Source organism: Lytechinus pictus, chromosome 9, assembly GCF_037042905.1.
Source record: "Lytechinus pictus isolate F3 Inbred chromosome 9, Lp3.0, whole genome shotgun sequence".
Lineage (NCBI taxonomy): Eukaryota > Metazoa > Echinodermata > Echinoidea > Temnopleuroida > Toxopneustidae > Lytechinus > Lytechinus pictus.
Window position 1 is genome coordinate 23,764,558 of NC_087253.1, and position 20,889 is coordinate 23,785,446.

Sequence of the window (20,889 nt, forward strand, 5' to 3'; positions counted from 1 at the left end):
GGCATGTCGAAAATGTACAATGGCAGACAATAGGGCCTGCTAGCAGTAGTGGAAAAGGACAACAGGATTAGCTTTGTTGTTTACATTGTTAATTTCACTGATGTCATTTAAGTGTCTTCTAAATTTAGGGTTGCTCTAAAAAGAAGGCGAATGTTCTTTTTAAAGACAATCCTAGAAGCTTCCAGAATAGTGGAAGTTTCCTCAAGGACATCATCATATCAGATCAGAACTCAGAGTTTTCACACCACACTTTATGTCAGAGCATATTTTACTTCCAACTGGAATCCAACAATTATCTTCTGCGGAATTATTTGCACACCATCAATGAACTGCTTGCAGTTATTTTGAGAGAATAATTTTCAATTCTCATCGAGATCATCAACAATCTACAGAACATTTGTCAACCCATGGATTGCTGAAATCGACTGTTTATCATCATCAACTTCGTCTTCACCGACATTCTAACTTGTTACAGTGACTCTCATCATTCACCTTGTTTCAACATCAATTTCATCATCGCAAGCATTGTGAACTTAAATTTAAGGAATCTTCGCCAGCCAACCTGGATATTATTTTGAGTTAATACTGAAATAGAAATTTATGGGTTAACCAGACTTGATTCTTCAATATATGTAATATTTTTTTTTCTCTTTAAACCTCTTTCGAGGGACTTTATTTACATCTCTATAATACAATTTACAAATCACAAAGTATATACAGTAATCAAATTAATCAATCAATAAATGAGTTCCATCAATTTGTCAATTTCTTTTGTATTCTTATTTTTGGTAACATATTTTTAACTTAAATACCATTTCAGTTTCATTTTCAAATTCATCCATAATCTATTTACATTAACAAAGTAATAACCTTTTTTCATACTCGTTTCAATATAATTTCTGTAAATGGTGTATTGAGTAAAATTCAAAATGATATTAATTAACCAGTATTTCGGTTCTTGTATATTCCAACCTAAAATTACTATATTTTCATTAACACAGACCTGTACTTTAGAAACAGAAAGAATTGTGTCTTCTACCATTTTCCATAGAGGTTTTATATTCTCACATTTTATCAACATATGCATAATTGTTCCCTTAAGTAAACAAAGATTACATTTATCATCATTTTTTAAACTCCATTTAAATAAATTTAATTGGGACGGAAGTATTTTATGCAGGAGCTTAAAATTAAATTCTCTAACTTTGTTATCTTTTATTTGTCTAAGTTTAAAATACAGGACTTTGTCCCAATTAATTTCTATCTGAAGTCCCAAATAATTTTGCCAAAACATAAAGAAAGATGCTTCTGTTTTGTTATGTTCTAAATAATAATGATAATAATGCCTAGCTTTCAAGATATTTACATCAATTAAATCACCATTTGAGATTTCAATAAGATTAGGTATAATCGTTATTTCCTTTTGTTGTGCATTTGATCTTTTTTCCAGCCAGGTGTTGGGAAATGCTTTCTTCAACTTTTGTAGTTCAAAATTGTATAATAATTTTCTGTTTTCAAAATCATCAAATACCGTATTGAGGTTTTTCCATTTACCTTCTTTTATAACATGATTTACCATCAATACACCGGACTTCCTCCATTTTTTAAAATTTAGTGTTTCATTTTGTAACCATGTTTAACCCACCATTAATTTCTTTGTTTAAACATACATTTCTCTTAACTTTATTTTTTTTGGAATTCCATAAAAATGTATATAATTTTTTATTTAATGCCTTTGAAATATAATCGGGCACAGGAACTGCCGAAGCAACATAAACAAATTGTGATGCAATTAAAATTTTAATGACAGATATTTTTCCAAAGTAAGTCAGATTTCTCATTTTCCATAAATTAAGTATATTTTCGACTTTTCCAAGTCTCCCTTCCCAATTTCTTTTTTCTACATCAACATGGTTTTTACCAACATATATTCCAAGACATTTTACTGGATCGACCGTGCATTCTAGGTCATTTAACTCTATATTTTCATCTAACTTCATTATTTTAGATTTAGACCAATTGACTTTCGGCCCTGCTATATTTCCAAATCTATTAATCTCAGTCATTATATTTTGTACAGAATTTGTTCCATTGGCGAATACTATAGTATCGTCGGCGTACTGGACTAGAGATATTTCTTTAGTTGGTACAGCTATACCTGTAATCAATGGATTTTGTTTAATTTTTTGAGCTAATATTTCAGAAATTACCAAGAACAATAGAGCCGACAACGGGCATCCCTGCCTTACACCTCGATTAAAATAAAATTTTTGTGACAACCAACCATTGTTCAAGACATTACCATTTGCATTTGTGTAAAACGTTTGTATCCAATTAATAAATGACTCTTTAAATTGCATCTTACGTAAAGTAGTGAACAGAAAATCGTGTCTAACGTTATCAAACGCTTTTTGAAAATCTATGTACATGATAACACCTGATTGATTATTCATTTTACAATAGTCAATAACGTCTTGTACAAGTCGCACATTCTCTAATGCCGACCTATGTTTCCTAAATCCCGATTGATCATCCGAAATAATATGCGGAATAATTTGTTTCATTCTTTTTGCCAATGCACCTGCAGCTATTTTATAATCGATGTTAAGGAGTGATATTGGTCTCCAATTTTCTAATAAAGCTTTATTACCCTTTTTATATAACAATGTGAGAACAGCTTGACTTTGGGAGGATGACATTTTTTTCTCCTCATAACCAGTATTTAAACTACTAATTAACATATCAATATATGTAATATAACTCAGTATTTTGTTGTATCATTTTGTTTTGTTTATTCTGTATAAACAATTAAAATGCATAAATAATCTAACACGAATTTCCTTTGTTATTTGTTCGGTATTCAATATCGTAACATCAACAGATCAAATTCAACAATTGCCTTAATAAGTTTTTTTCATAATCTTTATACAGGGAATCTAACAAATAGATGTAATTCTTAGGTAACTTCTAAAGTCCAGACCTTATGCATATAACGTCATAATATCATAGTGTCCTCCCTCAAAGGATATAGAAATACGCGTTAAAAATGACATGTTTAAACCTTTTTCCCATCCTCTTCCTTGTTCTCCTCTTTCTATGCCTATTTAGGGGAGGGGGCGAGGGGTACGGCCCCTAAGCTCTCACTCATCTTCATACGAGTGATGGAACAGTTAGCGATACCCTGTAAATTTTAGACTATTTGACAAGTTCTCTTTCAAATCATGAAACAGGAGTCAGTAAACTATGGGCACATATACATTTAGGGATGGAAACAAAATATATAATCCTGCAAATTGTTGTTTGTTGATACCTGATATAGATGATTTAGAGTAGCACTATCTTGTTAAGTTGTTGTTGTTTCACACTGAATACATGTATAAAATCAAATTATTCGAAACAAATGCTGAGTAAATTACTCGCTTGCTTGTTGCGTTTTGCGCCAGCTGATTCTCGCTAGCCTGAATAGAGCTAGGGTGATTAATATTGATAAAAGGAAGAGGGATAGAGAAAGGAAAGGACAGAGGGGGACCAAGGAGGGAAAATTTGGTTGGAGGAAGAGGAAGGGAAAAGGTGAGGAATAACAAAAAAGGGAATAGGAGGAAAAGAAAGAAAGAAAAAAGACAGAAACGAAAAGAAACGAAAAAAAAAGAAATAGAAAGGAAGAAAACATTGATATAGGACAGAACGGGGAAGCTAAATTTATTTGAAAACTAATTTACTTTGTCACGATCTGTAGGACACTAGCCTACAGGCATGGGAAGAAGGGGTGAAATGAAAAAGGCAGAGGAGAAGAGAGGGATGGAGAAGAGCAAGAAGATGGAATGAAGGACAGAAGAAAAGAGCGGAAAGAGGGTAGAATGGGGTCGATAAATTGAATTAAAATCGAACTTACATTGTCAGGATATTGTTTCCCCATTGATGATAAAGGACCTCGGAGGTCCAGAAGCCGCTCTTCATCTGTCGCTGGAAGATATCGTCACCAACGATTGATTTATCTCTCCTTGCCCTTACCCTCTTATGGAGATGAACTCTCATCTCATCAAGAATCTTATTCTTCCGATGCCGGTAGTGGTGCTCGAGGGACGCCCTGGCTGATGCCGGCCGCTGCGTTCGATGCCCATTGACATTTGCCTTCTTGTTCCCGCTACTGTCCTCCACGCGCTTCATCAAAGTAGGCACTTCTTGTTGCCGATGCGTTACCTCATCGGCTACAGAAGAGGTACTGCTACTACATTCGCCAACGGAGTCATGGTCTGCAAAAGGATCTGATCCGGGAACCCTTGCTGATTTTTCATCTCCTACGTTTGTTCTCTTCGTAATGCTTGCGGGCTGGGAAAGGCATTCTGATATTGATTCGCGGTGAAAATCCGCACTTGTGTCCCTTTTGTCTAAACCATGTTTCAGGTGTGAACCACTATTCACAGCTGCATTTCTTAGCGCAATGTTTCGTGAGTGTTTTCCAATACTGCGGTGAGACTCGGAACTAAGTGGTTGAGCAGCCTGGCCAACTATATCACAGTAACTGAAACTATCATTGATATGGCTAAGCTCGGTTATAAGTGTTCCGTCTGACACCACAGTATCACTCAAAGGTGTTATGGATCGCTCTGAATTGGTGTCAGGAATTGTGGCAAGATTCCTTTGGCAGTCGTAATCGGCACGTTTGACGGCATATTCCGGATCGGCATGATCCGTCTCAAGTTTTTGTTCGATCTTTTCGTACAGCATCCCTCTTGCTTCTTGTCTTCCTTTAAGTTCCGTGATAGTTGAAACAAAGCGGTTTCTCCGGTTTTCTTTCCGCCCATCTCTGTTTTTACAGATTTGTCGTCTCTCACTCCTTTCAAAGCTTCCCGAGTTCTGTTAAAATACCATAATTAAACTACCATAAAATTTTAAATGACTTGTAACAACCTACTAATTCAATTATGAATAACTGTAGACACTGAACTTAAAAAGGAGAAATGTTTGCTGTCAAAAGACAAACAATCAATAGGCCATTATCATGTCTATGGGAAGGAGACCTTTTAGGAATCTCCTCTGGGTACTATTATAGCGATTTTGTTATCAAAATTTATATCCTGTGATCATTTGCTTTAATTACTTTGACCAAACTGTGTTATCAGTTCTCGATCATAAAAACAGAACAGTTTACCATTGAATATATACATTATATACACACACGATGTTATCATGCCGAGAGGTATTTTAAACAATACATTCGACTATGCTTCGATCCCATATTCCTCAAATATTCCGGAATTCGAATATCACAGTAACCATGGTATCCATAGTACCTGAAACATTGGATATGAATAGATAGAGTTAATGACACGCCATGTTCTGTGGCATGCGACTCCATTCTTTTAGAGAGTTTGAGGCTAATTTCACTAAGAGACACTAGCGTACCTACGGGGGGGGGGGGCAGGGGGGGCACTCTGCCCCCCCTGACGAGCCACAACCCATACAAAATACATATCACTGCCCCCCTGACGAGCTTGAAAGACCTTTTATGATGCCCCCCCCCCCTGACGAGCTTGAAGACCTTTATTGCCCCCCCCCCTGACGAGCTTGAAGACATTTTTTTTTTTTTTTTTTGCTTGTCAATTCTTTTTCTGGTACAATAACCTTTATTTTTGATTGAAGACCTTTTTTTTTTTTTTTTTTTTTTGCTTGTCAATTTTTTTGGCGGCCGATTTTGCCCCCCCTGTGGAAAACTAATCACCTTTCCCCCACTTTTATTCTTGATTTCCTTGTGGATGAGGTACTGCATGATGATTAATAGCAGGTGTAAAAAAAATGTAATTTTCCGAAAGCTATGTTACTTGACACAATGTGGGACCTCAAGTGACGTCACATAATTAAGATATTAAAAAAATATTTTTTTTGACGGATTTACGCCAAATCTTCATCGAAATATGAAGGGTTTTTTAACACTCACCTTCGATTGAAGTCCAGGAGAAGCATCTTGTTTATTGCACTTTCTCTTCCACATATAGACCGGCTTCCCTTCTCCTACCACACTCACAAGAAGATTGCCTGCTTTAGAGGTCATGCTGCGCTCCAAGATCAGGTCACCATTCACGCTGCCACTAGGTATTAGATATGGGAGCCATCCATGTAGGACTATACACAGATGGTTGAAAAGAGACGTGATGAGTATTATATTAAAAAAAGAACAGTGAGTTTAATTCTAGATAAATATCATGATATCCTACCGCTACCTCCAAAGAAAAATCTCAGTAATCACAAATCAGAAGGCAGTGAAGTCATACCAGTTAATTAACGCCCAGAACTGTCTTGGCTGTGGGTTCATATTTATTTCCTGAGTTGACCAATGGTTGTAGGTTTTTTAAAAGCCTGTGGGAATTCGGACAGGCAGTGTATTCGGTTGGTTAACTAACTTCCTGTCTGTTGGTTACTATAGTGATGCTCACTAGGGATTCGATAAAATATATCTAATTGGTGATCATGTAAACAACAAGAAATAATTAGAAAAATGGAGATAAGCTGGATATTACTATGGAAAAAAAAAAACCCTTACAGAATCATCATGAAGTCAGTGAGATGAAAATTTCTTGTTTCTTAAATTGTAGAAGTATATTTGAAACCAGGCTCATTATGCAATTGGCATGCATGCACGTTCATTGGACTTCCAACCCAAGCAAATATATGGATCAGACTAAGGATTTATTTTTTAAACCTTGCTTATTCAACCTAGAATAACTTATCAGTCATTTGTGAAAAACAAACAAATAGACATGACGGAATGCCATATATTTCATTAAAAACATTCAGAACAATCCAATAAATGCTACAAACTACTAATTAACTTAGAAAATACACATTACAATCCTATATCACTATTATAAGAATGGTTTAATTAACGAGCTAATTTATTTATAGATTTCACTTTTGAATATTAATCGATACGCAATTCTAAAGGCAAATAACTTACCTGAAATGTCAAATACCACTATTGGTTCATCGAAACTTTGAGACTATACGCTATTCCCGAGTAACACATGTTGTCCAACGCACAAGATTTTTTTTGTTTCAAAAGATGATGTATTCCAATAATGCGCAACACACTTCGAAGCAATGCATGCAACATAGATTGACGGGCACTCTCTTTATATGGAAGAACCAAAGAATGTTGTCAATCAGATGAACTTAATGATATTGAATGGTTTCTAATAATAAATTCATCAATAATCTCGCCCGCGTTGCACATGTTGTTTTCTTGAGTACATGGGCAAACATAACGGTCCTGCATATCCATTATGCATGATCTTCTAAATACGTGTTCTTGTTTAGTGCTTAAGGGATTTTGTCAGGGGGTGTTTACGAAAATTTCCTATAAATACACTCAAGGGGTTGTCTTAATCTGCCCCAAGGAGGAATCTCTTTCTGCCATTAATGCAGAATAAAGGATTCGTGTAATAATGGTAATCATTAGAGGGAATAAAAGGGCGATTCATCGGGAAGAAAGGCTGGACACTCCCGAGACGCTGTTTAAAGAAACCGTTTTCAATGGAGCCCATCGATCTCGTTCACGGCGATCGATGATGCTCCTTTCGAGGAGGAGGGCTGATGATGTCGCGAAACAACTTGAAACATATTTTGATTGTTTGGGAATTACCCCCTAGGAGAGATTTTACACTAAATATTCTGATACATGAAAATACTAAAGCCCGAACGCCAGAAGTCATCCCGAGCATTTATTGCTCGTTGTGCTAACTCGCTCTGCTCTCTCTGTCTCTATTTTCTTTCCCAAATTCCTGCCTTCTAACCAGTTTGACCCACCTTTTCAACGCCATCTGAGAATGCTCTCCGAACAAGGGAGGATCTAAGGGATGAGGAAAGATTCGGGAGCCCCCCATAAAATTTGAAAATACACGAATAATGATGGACCAAATAGAATGCCGTCAATACGCTTCTCGTAAATGAAGGTAATGACCCTTTTTCCGGGTCTGCCGAATTCTATTGGCTGTACAATAATCACAGCAATAAGTTTAGTACAAATCGATTGATTCATCACATTTTTTGTAATGGGAAGTGTTTCACGAAGAAATAGTATAATCAATAGACTGATTGGTTCTGAGCCAATCAGATGCAAGGATTTAAGTAGCTTATAACAATTATCAATGACAACCAGGGTCTATATCTGTTTTATCAAATGCTTTCCTAACCAGGTGGGCTTGAGTTAGCCTTATTACAGGGGACGCGGAACGTTTTACAAATGGGGGGGGGGGGGGGGGCTGATCATGCAAAAAATCACAATCATATGGTCATTTTGGGGGTTTTTGTACAAGTTTTTGAAAAAAATGTGTGTGTGTGTGTGTGAGGGGGTGGGGGCTGAAGCACCACAGCCCCCGCTTCCGCGGCCCCTGTATTATTATACACTTTGCAAGAACTTCAAACATCCTTTGGAATAATACATTGTATGCGTATGAAGATGTTGCCCTTCGCATCATTAATATAAGTGAAGTGAATAAATGCATATTGAACATTTATATTGCATACCCAATTGTGCGCATCCTGTATTGAGCATTTTCCTTCGTTCTCCTCATGGTCGTCCTTTTGCTGTATAGGGATATATAACTCACGTTAATCCAATTAAAGTAAAAGGACATCTGACAAGGGAAGGAACATTTTAACAAGTGTGTTTAAAATGAGCCCGCGGAACTATAGTTACAAAGGCTTATAAATTTTGGTCAAGATATTGAAATAACCGTGCTTGGGAAATCGCCTTAATGGGGTACATGTTCTTAACTTATCATTTTGATCATAACGAGATGAACAGCTCTATATAGGGAGTGGGTGTATATACAGACGTAGGTAGTAGCATGATAGAAGGTAGAAAAAATTCAAATCAATAAAAATATATATATACACTGAAAGTCACACAAATTCAAACGACGAGCAGGGTCCTGGGAACGATTTGTTTTTTTTATGGGGGTGCTGATGTAAATTTTGAAAAAGCAAAAAAAAAAAGGGGGTTTTCACCACCAAATGGAGATCAAATTCGTCTTGAGAAAATTGAAAAGTAAAAAATGAAAAAAAAAGAGGGCATTTTGGTTACATCTTTATGACTTTTACACATCTTCCAGAATTCCTGCGGTTGCAGCCTATAGAAAATAATACACGCAGCACCCCAGGAATTTTTTTTTTTTTGGGGGGGGTGCTTCACCCCCGCTTCCCAGGGCCATGATGACGAGCCGTTTAACGAGTTGAAGAAAAGTCTGATCTTTTACACCTAGCAAGGTTTATCAACCACATGTGGTGGTTGACAAATCGACAGAACAAAAGGGGTCATCTAACCTTTCGAGCCTTGTCCAGTAAAGATGCGCCATATTCTGAAGTATTTTATCATGAGTATATTTTTAACCATCCATCTCTTGCTTCTCTTAAAAAAAGAAAAAAAACTACAACATGAATGAGTAGTCATAGTTGCGCAGGAAATGAAGTATTTTAGTTTGCCAAAATACCTCGCTAACTATTTGTGGGTGCATCGTGGTCTAGTGGTTCGTACTCTCGCCTTTGAAACAGAGGGTCGTGGGTTCGAATCCCAGCCATGGCGTGTTTTCCCTCAGCAAGAAATTTATCCACACTGTGCTGCACTCGACCCAGGTAAGGTGAATGGGTACCCGGCAGGAGTAATTCCTTGCATGCACTGAGCACCGGTGATGGTAGCTCGAGCTAAAGCCGGGGTAATAGTGACAGCGCTTTGTATCCTCGGGCAAAAAGCGCTTTATAAATCCAGCTTTTATTATTATTATTTAAAATATATTGTCAGATTTTCGCTTTCAGTCGGTATGAAGAAAAAAAAAAATCAATTTTACAACACAAACAAAATGTGTGCGTATATGCATAAACAAACGGAATGGAAAAGGAGTGACCACGGTGACTGCAACAATAAGGAGAATATAACGTTTCCTCCAAGAAATCAGTTTGTCAAACCAACTTTTTTCCCATCTCTCCCTTACAGTCTCCTCTTGCAGTTTATCGATTTTCTACTTCAACTGTTGGGCGTCTCGGGTCACAATTTTGCAATTGAACTCGCAGCCAGAGCGCCCCTAACAATGATAGACTGCTTATTTGATACGCCTCATCGCTGGGGGCGTGTACCGATTACTTCCTTCGTCTCCTCAGCGGCGCAATAACCATGCAAGGCGCAGATTGCGACCGTTGTAAAGGCGGGGCTTTAACGGAAGTTTGTCTTCTTTCCCCGTTTTGTTCTTCCTCGTCAAAGTAGTTGATGGAGATGAATTAATGCAATTTGTCTTCAAACAGAAAAATAAACATTCTAAAAGCCTCGGTTAGAGAAGTGAGGTGTGTTCCTACAAGCAGTAAACTGACTGACGGGTTTGATCCTTGCTGTAAGGCTGCGTTTATGCGACCTCAAGCCAGAATCATGATTTGAATCATGATTTGAATCATGATTCAAAACACAAACATGAATCACAATATCACAGAATCAGCGTTTAGACGACCTTCATTCCAATGCCGTTTCTCCTCAGATTCGGGCCAATCCAGTGCGCATCACTAGTGCGCAGTTTGACAGAGGAAGTTTTTCGCACCTGTTTCGGCTCTCGAAAAATCTTTTGCTTCCAGAATTCAGTCTATACCTCATTTTGTTTACTTCTATATGCTTCTATTCATTTTGTTAGTTTATCCAAAATGGTGTTCGGAAGTGAATTTCAGCGTAGATCCAATTTAATATTGATACTGTATACTCAACAACAACTGAGATCATTGTCTGTCCAGATAATTCATTTACTAGAACTTGAAGTTGAAGACATGACCAAAAAATGAAAAGTAGTGGACGATGCGATGACCAACACAGAACTTGAACATGACAAAAAATGCATGCGTAGTACATAATCATGTACATACAATGAACATATAGAGCGCCTTGAGCTTGGCAAGAGTCAAACCGAAAATAGCCCGACACAACAGTGAGGTCATAGAATCATGATTGTAATCACGATATCGTTTATTCGAACATTTTCGTACGTGATTCTGCAGAAACGTCTTTCCAAACGCCCCTTTTTTCGTGTTTCATGTTTGTGATTCTAATCATGATTATATTCAATTTCGACTAAACGCAATCGTGATTCTGCAGAATCGTGATTTGAATCATGATTCAGATCATGATTCTAGGGTAAAAAAGTGGCGGATAAACGCACCCTAAGACTGACAATGTCAACGTAAAAAAAATGATATGTTTGAAATGAAACATACACGGAGAAGATGAGCGAGAGCAGTGGCGTAATGAGCCAACAATTTTGAAGGGGGCTAGCTATGGCGTTTCGCTTAAATTTTATATAAAAAAAATTCAAGCGAGCGAGCAATGATTTCAATATTTATTTAAAAAATGTGACAGATTTTGACATAATATTAACAAAATAATATAATATTTTGATCTTTCTCTTTTCTTTTCTTTCCTCTTCTCTCGATTTTTCTTGGTCCTGATTTTTTTCTGTACGCCAGTGAAAGAGTGGGATTTGTCGTTATGTTGCATATTTCAGAAAAGAAGCATTATTGAAAGAAAGTGAAAATAGGGAAGGGAAGGGGGGAAGGAAGGAGAAACCAGGGATATAGTGAAAGAGAGAGAGAGGGGGGGGGGCAGACAGAGAGACAGAAGCGTGCCTGTGTGTACAGATGAGATATCATTTTACTATCTATCATTTTTAGATATAATTTTCTCTTAAAAACACATTTTGCATTTGCAAATAGGGATCTCCCGTGTATTTATATGAGAATATTCAAAAAAATAAAACGTTTTGATTTGATCTTGACATTATTAGATCAAAGTTGTTCCCTCTATTTTTTCAGTTAAAATCTGTTTTCAAGGTTTAGACAATGTTAACACTGTGTGCTGCAAGACTAATATTTATTCGTGACTTAATGATCTCCTTTCATGATAGCTATATTTGTCTGAAACCATATTTTCATATGTATATAGCTATATATTCATATTTGTTTGATTTGTATCCTAACAATGAAATAAAAAAAGTTGGTCACATTGTACACCCTTGAGGTACGTACAGATAATCGCTTTTTTACCCTGCATATCAAAAACGAGCATCTTGGTCGACGTATATGTAATGCCAATAATGATATCTTTATATCCTTATCACTCCTTGCTAACTTCATTATCATGATGTTGAATAATCATAGAAATCATCTTCCATCGAATCGAAGTTCCAAAAAATTAAATACATTTACTGTCAGAGAAGAAGTATCCACATTAAAATGGAAAAAAACACACCCCAAAATCGTTCAGAGAAAAATAAATCCAAGCAACGGATAGTCAAATAATTACCCTTATTCTCATTTTTTCCTTGCTTTGATTTAGACGTTACTTTGACATCTTCACCTGCTATCATCCCGTCGATAGCCACTGGAAATATGACTTCAAAATCTGGGTTTGAGATTTCTGGTGACTCTCTCAGCTCTCCCAACATTGCCAAGGGGTACCTTTTTTATATTCTATTTCCATGAACACATGGGGATTCGACAGCCCAACTGAAATAAAACGGGGGTTCGTTTCATGAAGCTGTTCGTAAGTTAAGAGCGACTTTAAGGACGACTGGTGATCCTTTCTTCTGGTAAATGATAATCACCACTACATGTTCATTGAAGATTATCAAGTGCGTAAAAAGGATTACCAGTCGTAACGGTTCTTAAAGTCGCTCTTAACTAACGAACAGCTTCATGAAGCACCCAACAGGGCCCCATCTTAGAAAGAGTTACGATTGATTCGATCAATCACAACTATGTGGAAAAAACAGCAACTCAACATCTCGATTGCATACATCCGTTTAAAGTATTTTCTAAATCGAAGTGTACACATTAAAAAAACTATATATGCATCATGGGGGGGGGGGGGGGTCACAAAGTTTTAAGTGTGACTTACAGTCATACATTCCTACTCGCGCATGTGTGTAACGCGCAATCCTATTGATTAATAGGCAGTATAGCGCGCGTTTTGTAATATGATTTAACCAATGATAACGGCGATGCCTTATATACCGCAAACTGGACATTGAAGTGCGACTTCAAGTACACATTTAGATCTTTGTGAATCACCCAGAGAATGCTCTTCTTTGTATCAAAAGGGACAACGTATAAATTTCATATATATGTATATATATATATATATATATATATATATATATATATATATATATATATATATATATACACACACACACGCACACATCCACCCACCCAATATATATATATATATGGTGTGTGTGTGTGTGCGTGAGGGTGGGTGTGGTGTGCGTGTGGGGGGTGGGTGTATATATATATGACATTGTTGGATTGCCATAAGTGAGAGTGATCGATCAATGGTGACTCTTTGTCAGCCGCAGTTTGTGAGACAGGGCCCAAGCAAATCAAGGTTACCCCGATTGAGGACGCTTCTTGTCTCATTTACCCTGGGATCGAATGAAAAAAAAAAATGAAAAATACATGTTATTTATGCATTTTCCCGCCATCAAAATACATACGTGCCCCCAAGTCATGTAGATACTTAATATTGGGAACGCCCCAGTGGGATATACGTGGCAATGTGGATTGCAGACCGCTGCATGTTTTGTAGTGATTGCTCTGTATATGGCTAGGTATTCTACATTGTAGTTCTGTCTCGATTTTAATTTCTTACTTTACATGAAGGGCAATGAAGGGAGGGGGGGGGGGAAATGTAATTTCGAACTTAGCTTAGGTTTTATTTCAAGACTATGTCCAGGTGTGGCGGAACGTATTTTCGTTGGGGGAGGGGGGGGGGGCAAAGCCAAAAATGGCACTCAAATGCCAAAAAGGGCATTTTGGTGCAAACGGAGATTATCATCAGTGTGAAGAAGTTGTGTGTTTTGTAGTAATAAAGTTGAACAAAGTTTTTTTTGAAGTGATTTCTGATTGGTGAAACACTGTAAAGAATGAAGTGCTAATTCAACCCTTACAGTGCTTGGATAGTGACTGCACTACGAGTGCGGACTTTCTAGTTTGAATTTGAACTAGACAATTAGCACTCGAAGTGCAGTCACTATTCAAGCACTGTAAGTGCTAAATTAGCACTTTATTTTTTTACAGTGTATATATATATATATATATATATATATATATATATATATATATATATATAAATGTGAGACATTATACATGTACAACAGCTTTGGCAACTCTTTGTATTTAAATATGTTGTGAAAGAAATGAATGAAGAGAACAATGGTAGGCGTAGCTTCAAATCAAGGTTCCCCAGAGCTATCTACCCTTGGGAAAAATTGGTGATGCCGAAAAAATGCCTCTGCCGGGAATCGAACCCGAGCCCCCAGCTTTGAATGCCAGTGCCTCAACCACTAGATCACAGAGACGGGTTAGTGGCTAGGGCGACCCCGATCCGATTGACCGTCAGATAAACAGATTCTCGACACCACCAATTAACTTTCCTTTGTCGGGTGTAGGTGAGTATTGAACAATGATAATATATATATATATATATACTTAGGTTTTATTTTTCGCGAGCGGTTTGGATTTTTTTCTTTAAATCTGAAGTTGTAGAACTCGCTTTTTGGTCAATTATGGACCTAATTACGGTTAAAAGGGCGTCCTTGCAAGATGATGCGAGCGCGAATCACGAGCTCAAACTTGTGAAAATTTCATGTAATAAGACATGAAAAGTAAAGATTCCGAGCAGTTTTTGTAATAGTGAAAAAGAATGTGAATGTAAATAAACAATTTCTGCGAGCGCGAAGCGTGAGCTGAAATGTTTAATATACAGACCAGAAAAGGTGCATTTAGTGACTCATGACCAGGATACGGGCTACATATCTCACCGATCGGACAATGCGAGCGCGAAGCGCGAGCTGAAAAATCTGATATTCCAACCTGAAACTGGACATTCTAGGCAATTCATTTAACCAGAAACAGAATTACAACCTTAATCATGTTAATAAACAATAATTTGTGCAAGCGCAAACACGAGCCAAAAATGTGTGATATTCCAACTTAAAAACTGGACATTTAAGCATTTTTGTATGAACAGGACGAGTATCTTACTGAACAATTATTGATTCGAGCGCGAAGCGCGAGCCATAAAATATGTGATATTCTAACCTGAAAACTTGACATTCTATGCATTTTTGTAACTTTGAACATGACCTTTTACTAAACAATAATTGATGCAAGCGCAAAGCGTGAGCCAAGAATTTTGTGATTTTCAAACCTAAGATGCAGGTCCTATTATGTAAATATGTTTTAATTAAAAAAGAGTATTTTATTTTGAAAAAGGGCACATTTCCTTTTGAATAAAGGGCATTTTCCATTTTTCGTACGGGCATTTTTTTTTTTTTTTGGGGGGGGAGGGAGGGAGACACTTCCCCCCTGCCCACCCCCACCCGGTTCCGCCGCCCCTGACTACGTCTTGTCGACGATCAGCCATACGAAAAGTGATTTGTTAACTCTGCGATAGCTTAAAGTAGGTAATCTTTTAAATGATATCATAGAAGTGCAATCATTATTCAAAGAGATCTAACCTCGTTAATGAGTGATCATTTTCTGATTTAAAGGTATCAAATCAAAGAACAGATATTAAACTTTTCTAGTGAAACTTAAATACCTCCGACAAACTTCGTGTAGGTATCCCTACATCAAATTGTTTTCATCACTCATGATTGTATGGATAAGGAATCTTCGAAGATATATCAGAGGAAAGAGAATTTTCAAGGATAGCCCTTTTTTATATTGTATATGTGAGTAAGTTATGATAAATCATAAATAATTCTTGGTTTCGTTTTTTTCTGGTACGCACTGTATATCATTCCCCTTCTCTTCTTTCTGTTCCTCCACTTATTCTCACCGCCAAACGTTGTAATAAAGACGTCTTGTGCACCTTATTAAGCTTATTCACATTTGGTCATTCCACGGTCATTTCCGCCATACCTGCTAACCCATGTCATGCCCCCGTCACATCTACAAAACCGGCTCCAAACCGAGAGATGATATGTTATGGGCAATATTGGGTAAAAGTGCTCCATGAGGGTAATTTTGTGTCGAACCAACATTGGGCATTTTTAGTTATCCAATGTGATGAAAATTGTGCCCATTCTAAAGTAATTGCTTCTTATTTTCTAACCATACTGAACAATATGCTTCCCGCGTTGGGTAAAATACTGCCACAAATTGGTTGGAGACAATATTACCCTCGTGGTGGTAAAAATTTTACCCAATATTAATTGTTTGTACAGTGCAATAGCTTTGATCGGTCTGGAGTCGGTTTCGTTGTTGTGACTGTGGCATCACTGTATTAAATCGTTTAAAGAGGGTCGAACGGAAATCACTTCGTTAGTCTACATGTGTAACAAAGTGTGCGGCAATTTACACAATTTTGCATAAAGAATAAGATAACCAGAGTAAAAGAAAGTCGATAGGTCCAAGGCTACGATTTTCTGGGAGGGTTACACCGGGCAGAGCTTCGGGACAATATGTCGACAAGGGCGGTATTTGATGACACAATATCGATTAGGGTTCATATCACAAGGAAGTGTTTTTTTTTTTCAATTGACTGTATCGGCGATTCACATCGTGTTTACACATGCACGATTCGGCTGGAGTGTTGAATCCTCAAGCAAGATCGAACGGTGCGAAGAGGGCAACTGTGATCGTGTTCATACTGAAAAATGGCGAGTTCGACACGGCCCGTGGATCACTAACGGAAGTAGAAGAGACGGATACGGATATGCCGTGTTTGACCTAGGTCATGCGGGTTCGACACGGCTTTCTGTTTACACACGAAAAACTAGGCAAGTCTGACTCGACTCGCGGGTTGAAACCTACCATTTTGGCGGAAAAAAACAACAACAACCCATGTTTGAAACGGCTCGCGGATCACACTGATCGCGTTTACACAGCATAAAATTGCCGTGTTGAGCAGGACTCGCATGTCGAACCCCCATGCCGAGTCACAGTTTTAACACGGTATTTGTGAAGCTTTATATGTGGTGTTTTTTATGACGTATATAGACATAAGGATACTAATCCTACTACGACTACTACAACTACTACTACTACTATACTACTACTACTACTACTACTACTACTACTACTACTACTACTACTACTACTACTACTACTGCTACTACTACTACTACTACTACTACTACTACTACTGCACCTACTTCTACCTCTACTACTACTACTACTACTATTTATGATAATATAAAATATTTAAACAAATTTTCTTATATGTTGTCTTTCACTCGACACGTAAAGCCAATGGGAATATGCCTGACGTAGCACTGAAAATGGAGCGGGTGGCACCTAGTTTGCTTTGCAGACCCTTTACTCGACGAGGAAAGTGAACTGAGTATGCAGCCTCAAGTCCCTGTCAATTACATCTGTATATAAGTTGTATTTGTGTAGTCTTGTGTAAAGACCCGCTTGTTGTTCAAGGTTTCCAATCTGGGTTTGTTAAGACCGCTAATTGATCGATGTTTTCATCTGGGTCTGGGCCTGTAGACCAGGTGACCCGCACCCACTCCCCCTTCAACTTTCATACGGATGACGAACCACGCCACTGAACTGAGTGACGGTGCCTTCAATATTCTCAATGTAATAAGAATAGTTTCCCCTTAATAACATCAGAACCCACATAACATAACAGTGCTCATTACTTTACCCCGTCCTTAGAACATTGCTTTCCCGGTCGACGCGAGGCTCTCTAAAAAGTAAACGAAACGGGGCTCTTAAATCGAATTTTCCACACCTTCGCTGCCCCAATATTGCTTCAATTTGCATTGCAGATGGGTTTAAAAGTCTGCTACGAGCTGCTGACCTGAAATTTCGATTCTCTCTTCATCTTTGTAGTATATAGAAGCCTATGCGTTTCTTTTGATGGCTCCATTAGAGAAATTGTCAAATGGGATGTATAAAAGTCGGCTATTTATTTTAATTTCTGACTCGCTGAATGGCAGACTGAAAATATTACATTACTACACAAACATAATAAACCTTAGTTTGCCAAGTTTATATTTTTAAAAAGTATAATGTAGGAAGAGAAGAGAAGCTACGATGTACATGCATAAAGCAAAGTTTCTCAAGAGAATGATTTTGACTCTGACAAAGAATTCAAAATGAACGATAAAGGAATACTTCACTCGACTATGATGCTTATGGAGCTTAAGAGTATAGAATGATCGATTTGGAACTTGACGGAATAACTGGCATCATGTTAACTTTACATACATCTATCCATTTAATCACATACTACGCATAAGAGCTGAGGTTATTCAATAGTCAACTGCCAGTCATATAAACAGTATAGCAAATGGAAACAAACGAATCTTTATTGATGTATCCCATCGATGCAATGGAGTGACCATTAATGTACAAAGAACAAAAAATCGTTTAACCTGTTTAATCGTTTAATTAAAAACACTTTACGTTTGATTTATACTGCTTATATTGAATTCAGTTCATTGCTTTCATTTTTTTATAAAAAGGGTTCAGTGTCAACTCGAACTTTAGCAAAATATATTTTTTGTGGTACCTGTATTCGATAGACAGATCATTTTTAAATGGCAGATAAAAACATCTAACAAATTACTTCTATAAACTTTTTATACAAACTGCAATTTCATTATAAAACTGAAAGTACGCATAGTATAATTATAAAAAATAGCAATACAACTGGTCTAACGTAAAGTTGTCTAATTACTAACTCGTCTACTTTCATTTGGTCTATCATCAATTCGTCCACTATCCACATGGTCTAATTTTCATTTCGTCCACTCACCGTTTCGTCTAATAACCAGTTGGTCCAATAGCCATTTAGTCCATAAACAATTTGGTCTAATTGGATAAGTGTTAATTGGGTGAAATGAATGAAAAGAAAATGGGTATTAGACCAACTGGTTATTAGACGAAATGCTTGTAGACGAACCGGTGATTAGAAGAAGTAATTATTGGACCAAATTATTATTAGACCAAATTATTTTTAGACGAAGTGTCGATAGACGAAATGGCATTAGACTAAACGAAGGTAGACCATGTGATGAGTGGACGAGTTGGCAATAGACGAAACGGCAGTTTACCCTCGTGTAGATAGGAAATTCAAACATGATACAAAGAGTTGTCTCTCAGCGTGTTGTGATAAATTCGCTTATTTTTTTCTTAGCTCTCGACAAAAGTGGCTTGCCTTATTGAATATAAACTATACAAGCTACTCAATCTCCTTGTAAATATTTGAGGTTCAATAGTGTCCGTTTTGACGGACACTACGTCATACCATTGGATAACACGCCAGTATCACGTGATGCGTTCAAACTTTGCGCGTGGCGTCAGCAGAGCTGGGGAAACAACATTAGCTAGTAGAGTGGGGGGTAAATTAACAAATCTGACTTCTATTTCTCTCCCATATTCTTGTTATCGTACACCAATTAAAGGACATTCTAATAATAATGTGCTTCTATCCCCGCAACATGGAGTCTGATGTCAGTGGCGTCACAATGATGTTTTGACAAGGGGCGGAGCGAGACGACTTAACGTTGACGTCATTATTTTTTTCTTCTGTGAATGAAAATATTGGTATACGTAGTTTTACAATCGAGTTCTTTTTCCTCAATATCTCGTTTCTTCTTTCCTTCCTCCATCCATTTTACTCATGTTAATCATTATTAACTAATTTCTTTAAAAAATGTGCCATTGCCTATCTTCTTCCCCATATGCAATCGCGATTTTAATCATGGAACGTTATGATTAAGAGTGGCGATTACCTAAGCTTACATTTTTTGTATATATGTCCAAAATATCAAAATTGAATGATGTGCTGAAAATGGTGATCCCTTGCGAAAGAGAGGCGAATGAGAAAAATAAGAAAAAGCAAGTTGAAAGGAAGATGGAAAAGAATATAAGAAGTCTTACAAAGAAATATATAGGAATATGAAAACGACAAAAAAAAAAGGGAACAAAACTTTCAGAAATGTACTATAGACATCGGGTCATTGTAAATTCGTCTATAAAATGAAGCTCTTTTAAAAAGAATTCCGTAAGGAATCTAGGACCGTGTATGCACATGATTCAGGCCTATCCCTACCAATTCAATTGCCCTGCTACGGAATTGGATATCTCGTAAACTGCAAAGACATCCCCGCTGTGGGTGCTTTTCAGAAATCGTGGAAAGTCGAAAAGTCGAAAATAGTGTCGATAAATTCAATTTGAAAACTAAAATTGAAAGATAAAAATGTTCAAAGAAAAATACAAAACTAAAAGAAAAAAAAATCAAACTTTCTTTGAGGATATGGACAGAATCCAAAGCGAGAATAAGGTTTAATAACTATTCAGGTGTGTAAAAGGATACCTTTTTTGCATTTAACAGTTTAATGAATAAGAACCGTTATTACTTCAATTCAGAATTATAGTTTTGTTTTGTCCAGGAATTGTTTGGCTTTTTGTAATCTTATTTTTAGTGTAATTTCTATATTTCATTTCAATTTTTACGTTGGAAATGGTAATGGTTTATTAAAATTCATTTGCAGCCAAAGGCTGAATTGCAGAATATTTTACAAAACAAGTACAAGAATATATGATAATCAATTGCATAGTGACATAATGCTTAAGAAATCAAAATATTTAAAACATACTTGCCGAAATAGATGGATACAGGGTTTTTTTTATCCACGCACAATCAAAATCAATTTAAACATTTGGTGTTATCATATCAAATGAGAATATTTATAACAAATACATACGTCAAATCTATCAAGCAGTATTTTGGGTTGGCGTTTATAAGGTTCGTCCTTTCTTGCCACTGCCCTCACTCATGTTTACTTCAAATTTTATTGCGTATTCATATATATTGTATGTTTATATGTTTGTCGATTG

At 36.9% G+C, this 20,889-nt stretch overlaps 1 protein-coding gene across 1 annotated transcript in view; it reads right to left on the reverse strand.

The window, feature by feature from the left end:
• The window catches only part of LOC129268101 (uncharacterized), a 34,526-nt gene extending 27,195 nt beyond the window's left edge, over positions 1 to 7,331 (reverse strand). The window contains exons 1-3 of the mRNA XM_054905686.2: positions 6,956 to 7,331; positions 5,939 to 6,123; positions 3,893 to 4,857 (exon numbers count right to left, since the gene is read on the reverse strand). Coding sequence (XP_054761661.2) covers positions 3,893 to 4,857; positions 5,939 to 6,052 — 1,079 coding nt within the window. The 5' untranslated portion in view covers positions 6,053 to 6,123; positions 6,956 to 7,331. The remainder of the gene's footprint in view (positions 1 to 3,892; positions 4,858 to 5,938; positions 6,124 to 6,955) is intronic.
• Between the last annotated feature and the right edge of the window lie 13,558 nt (positions 7,332 to 20,889).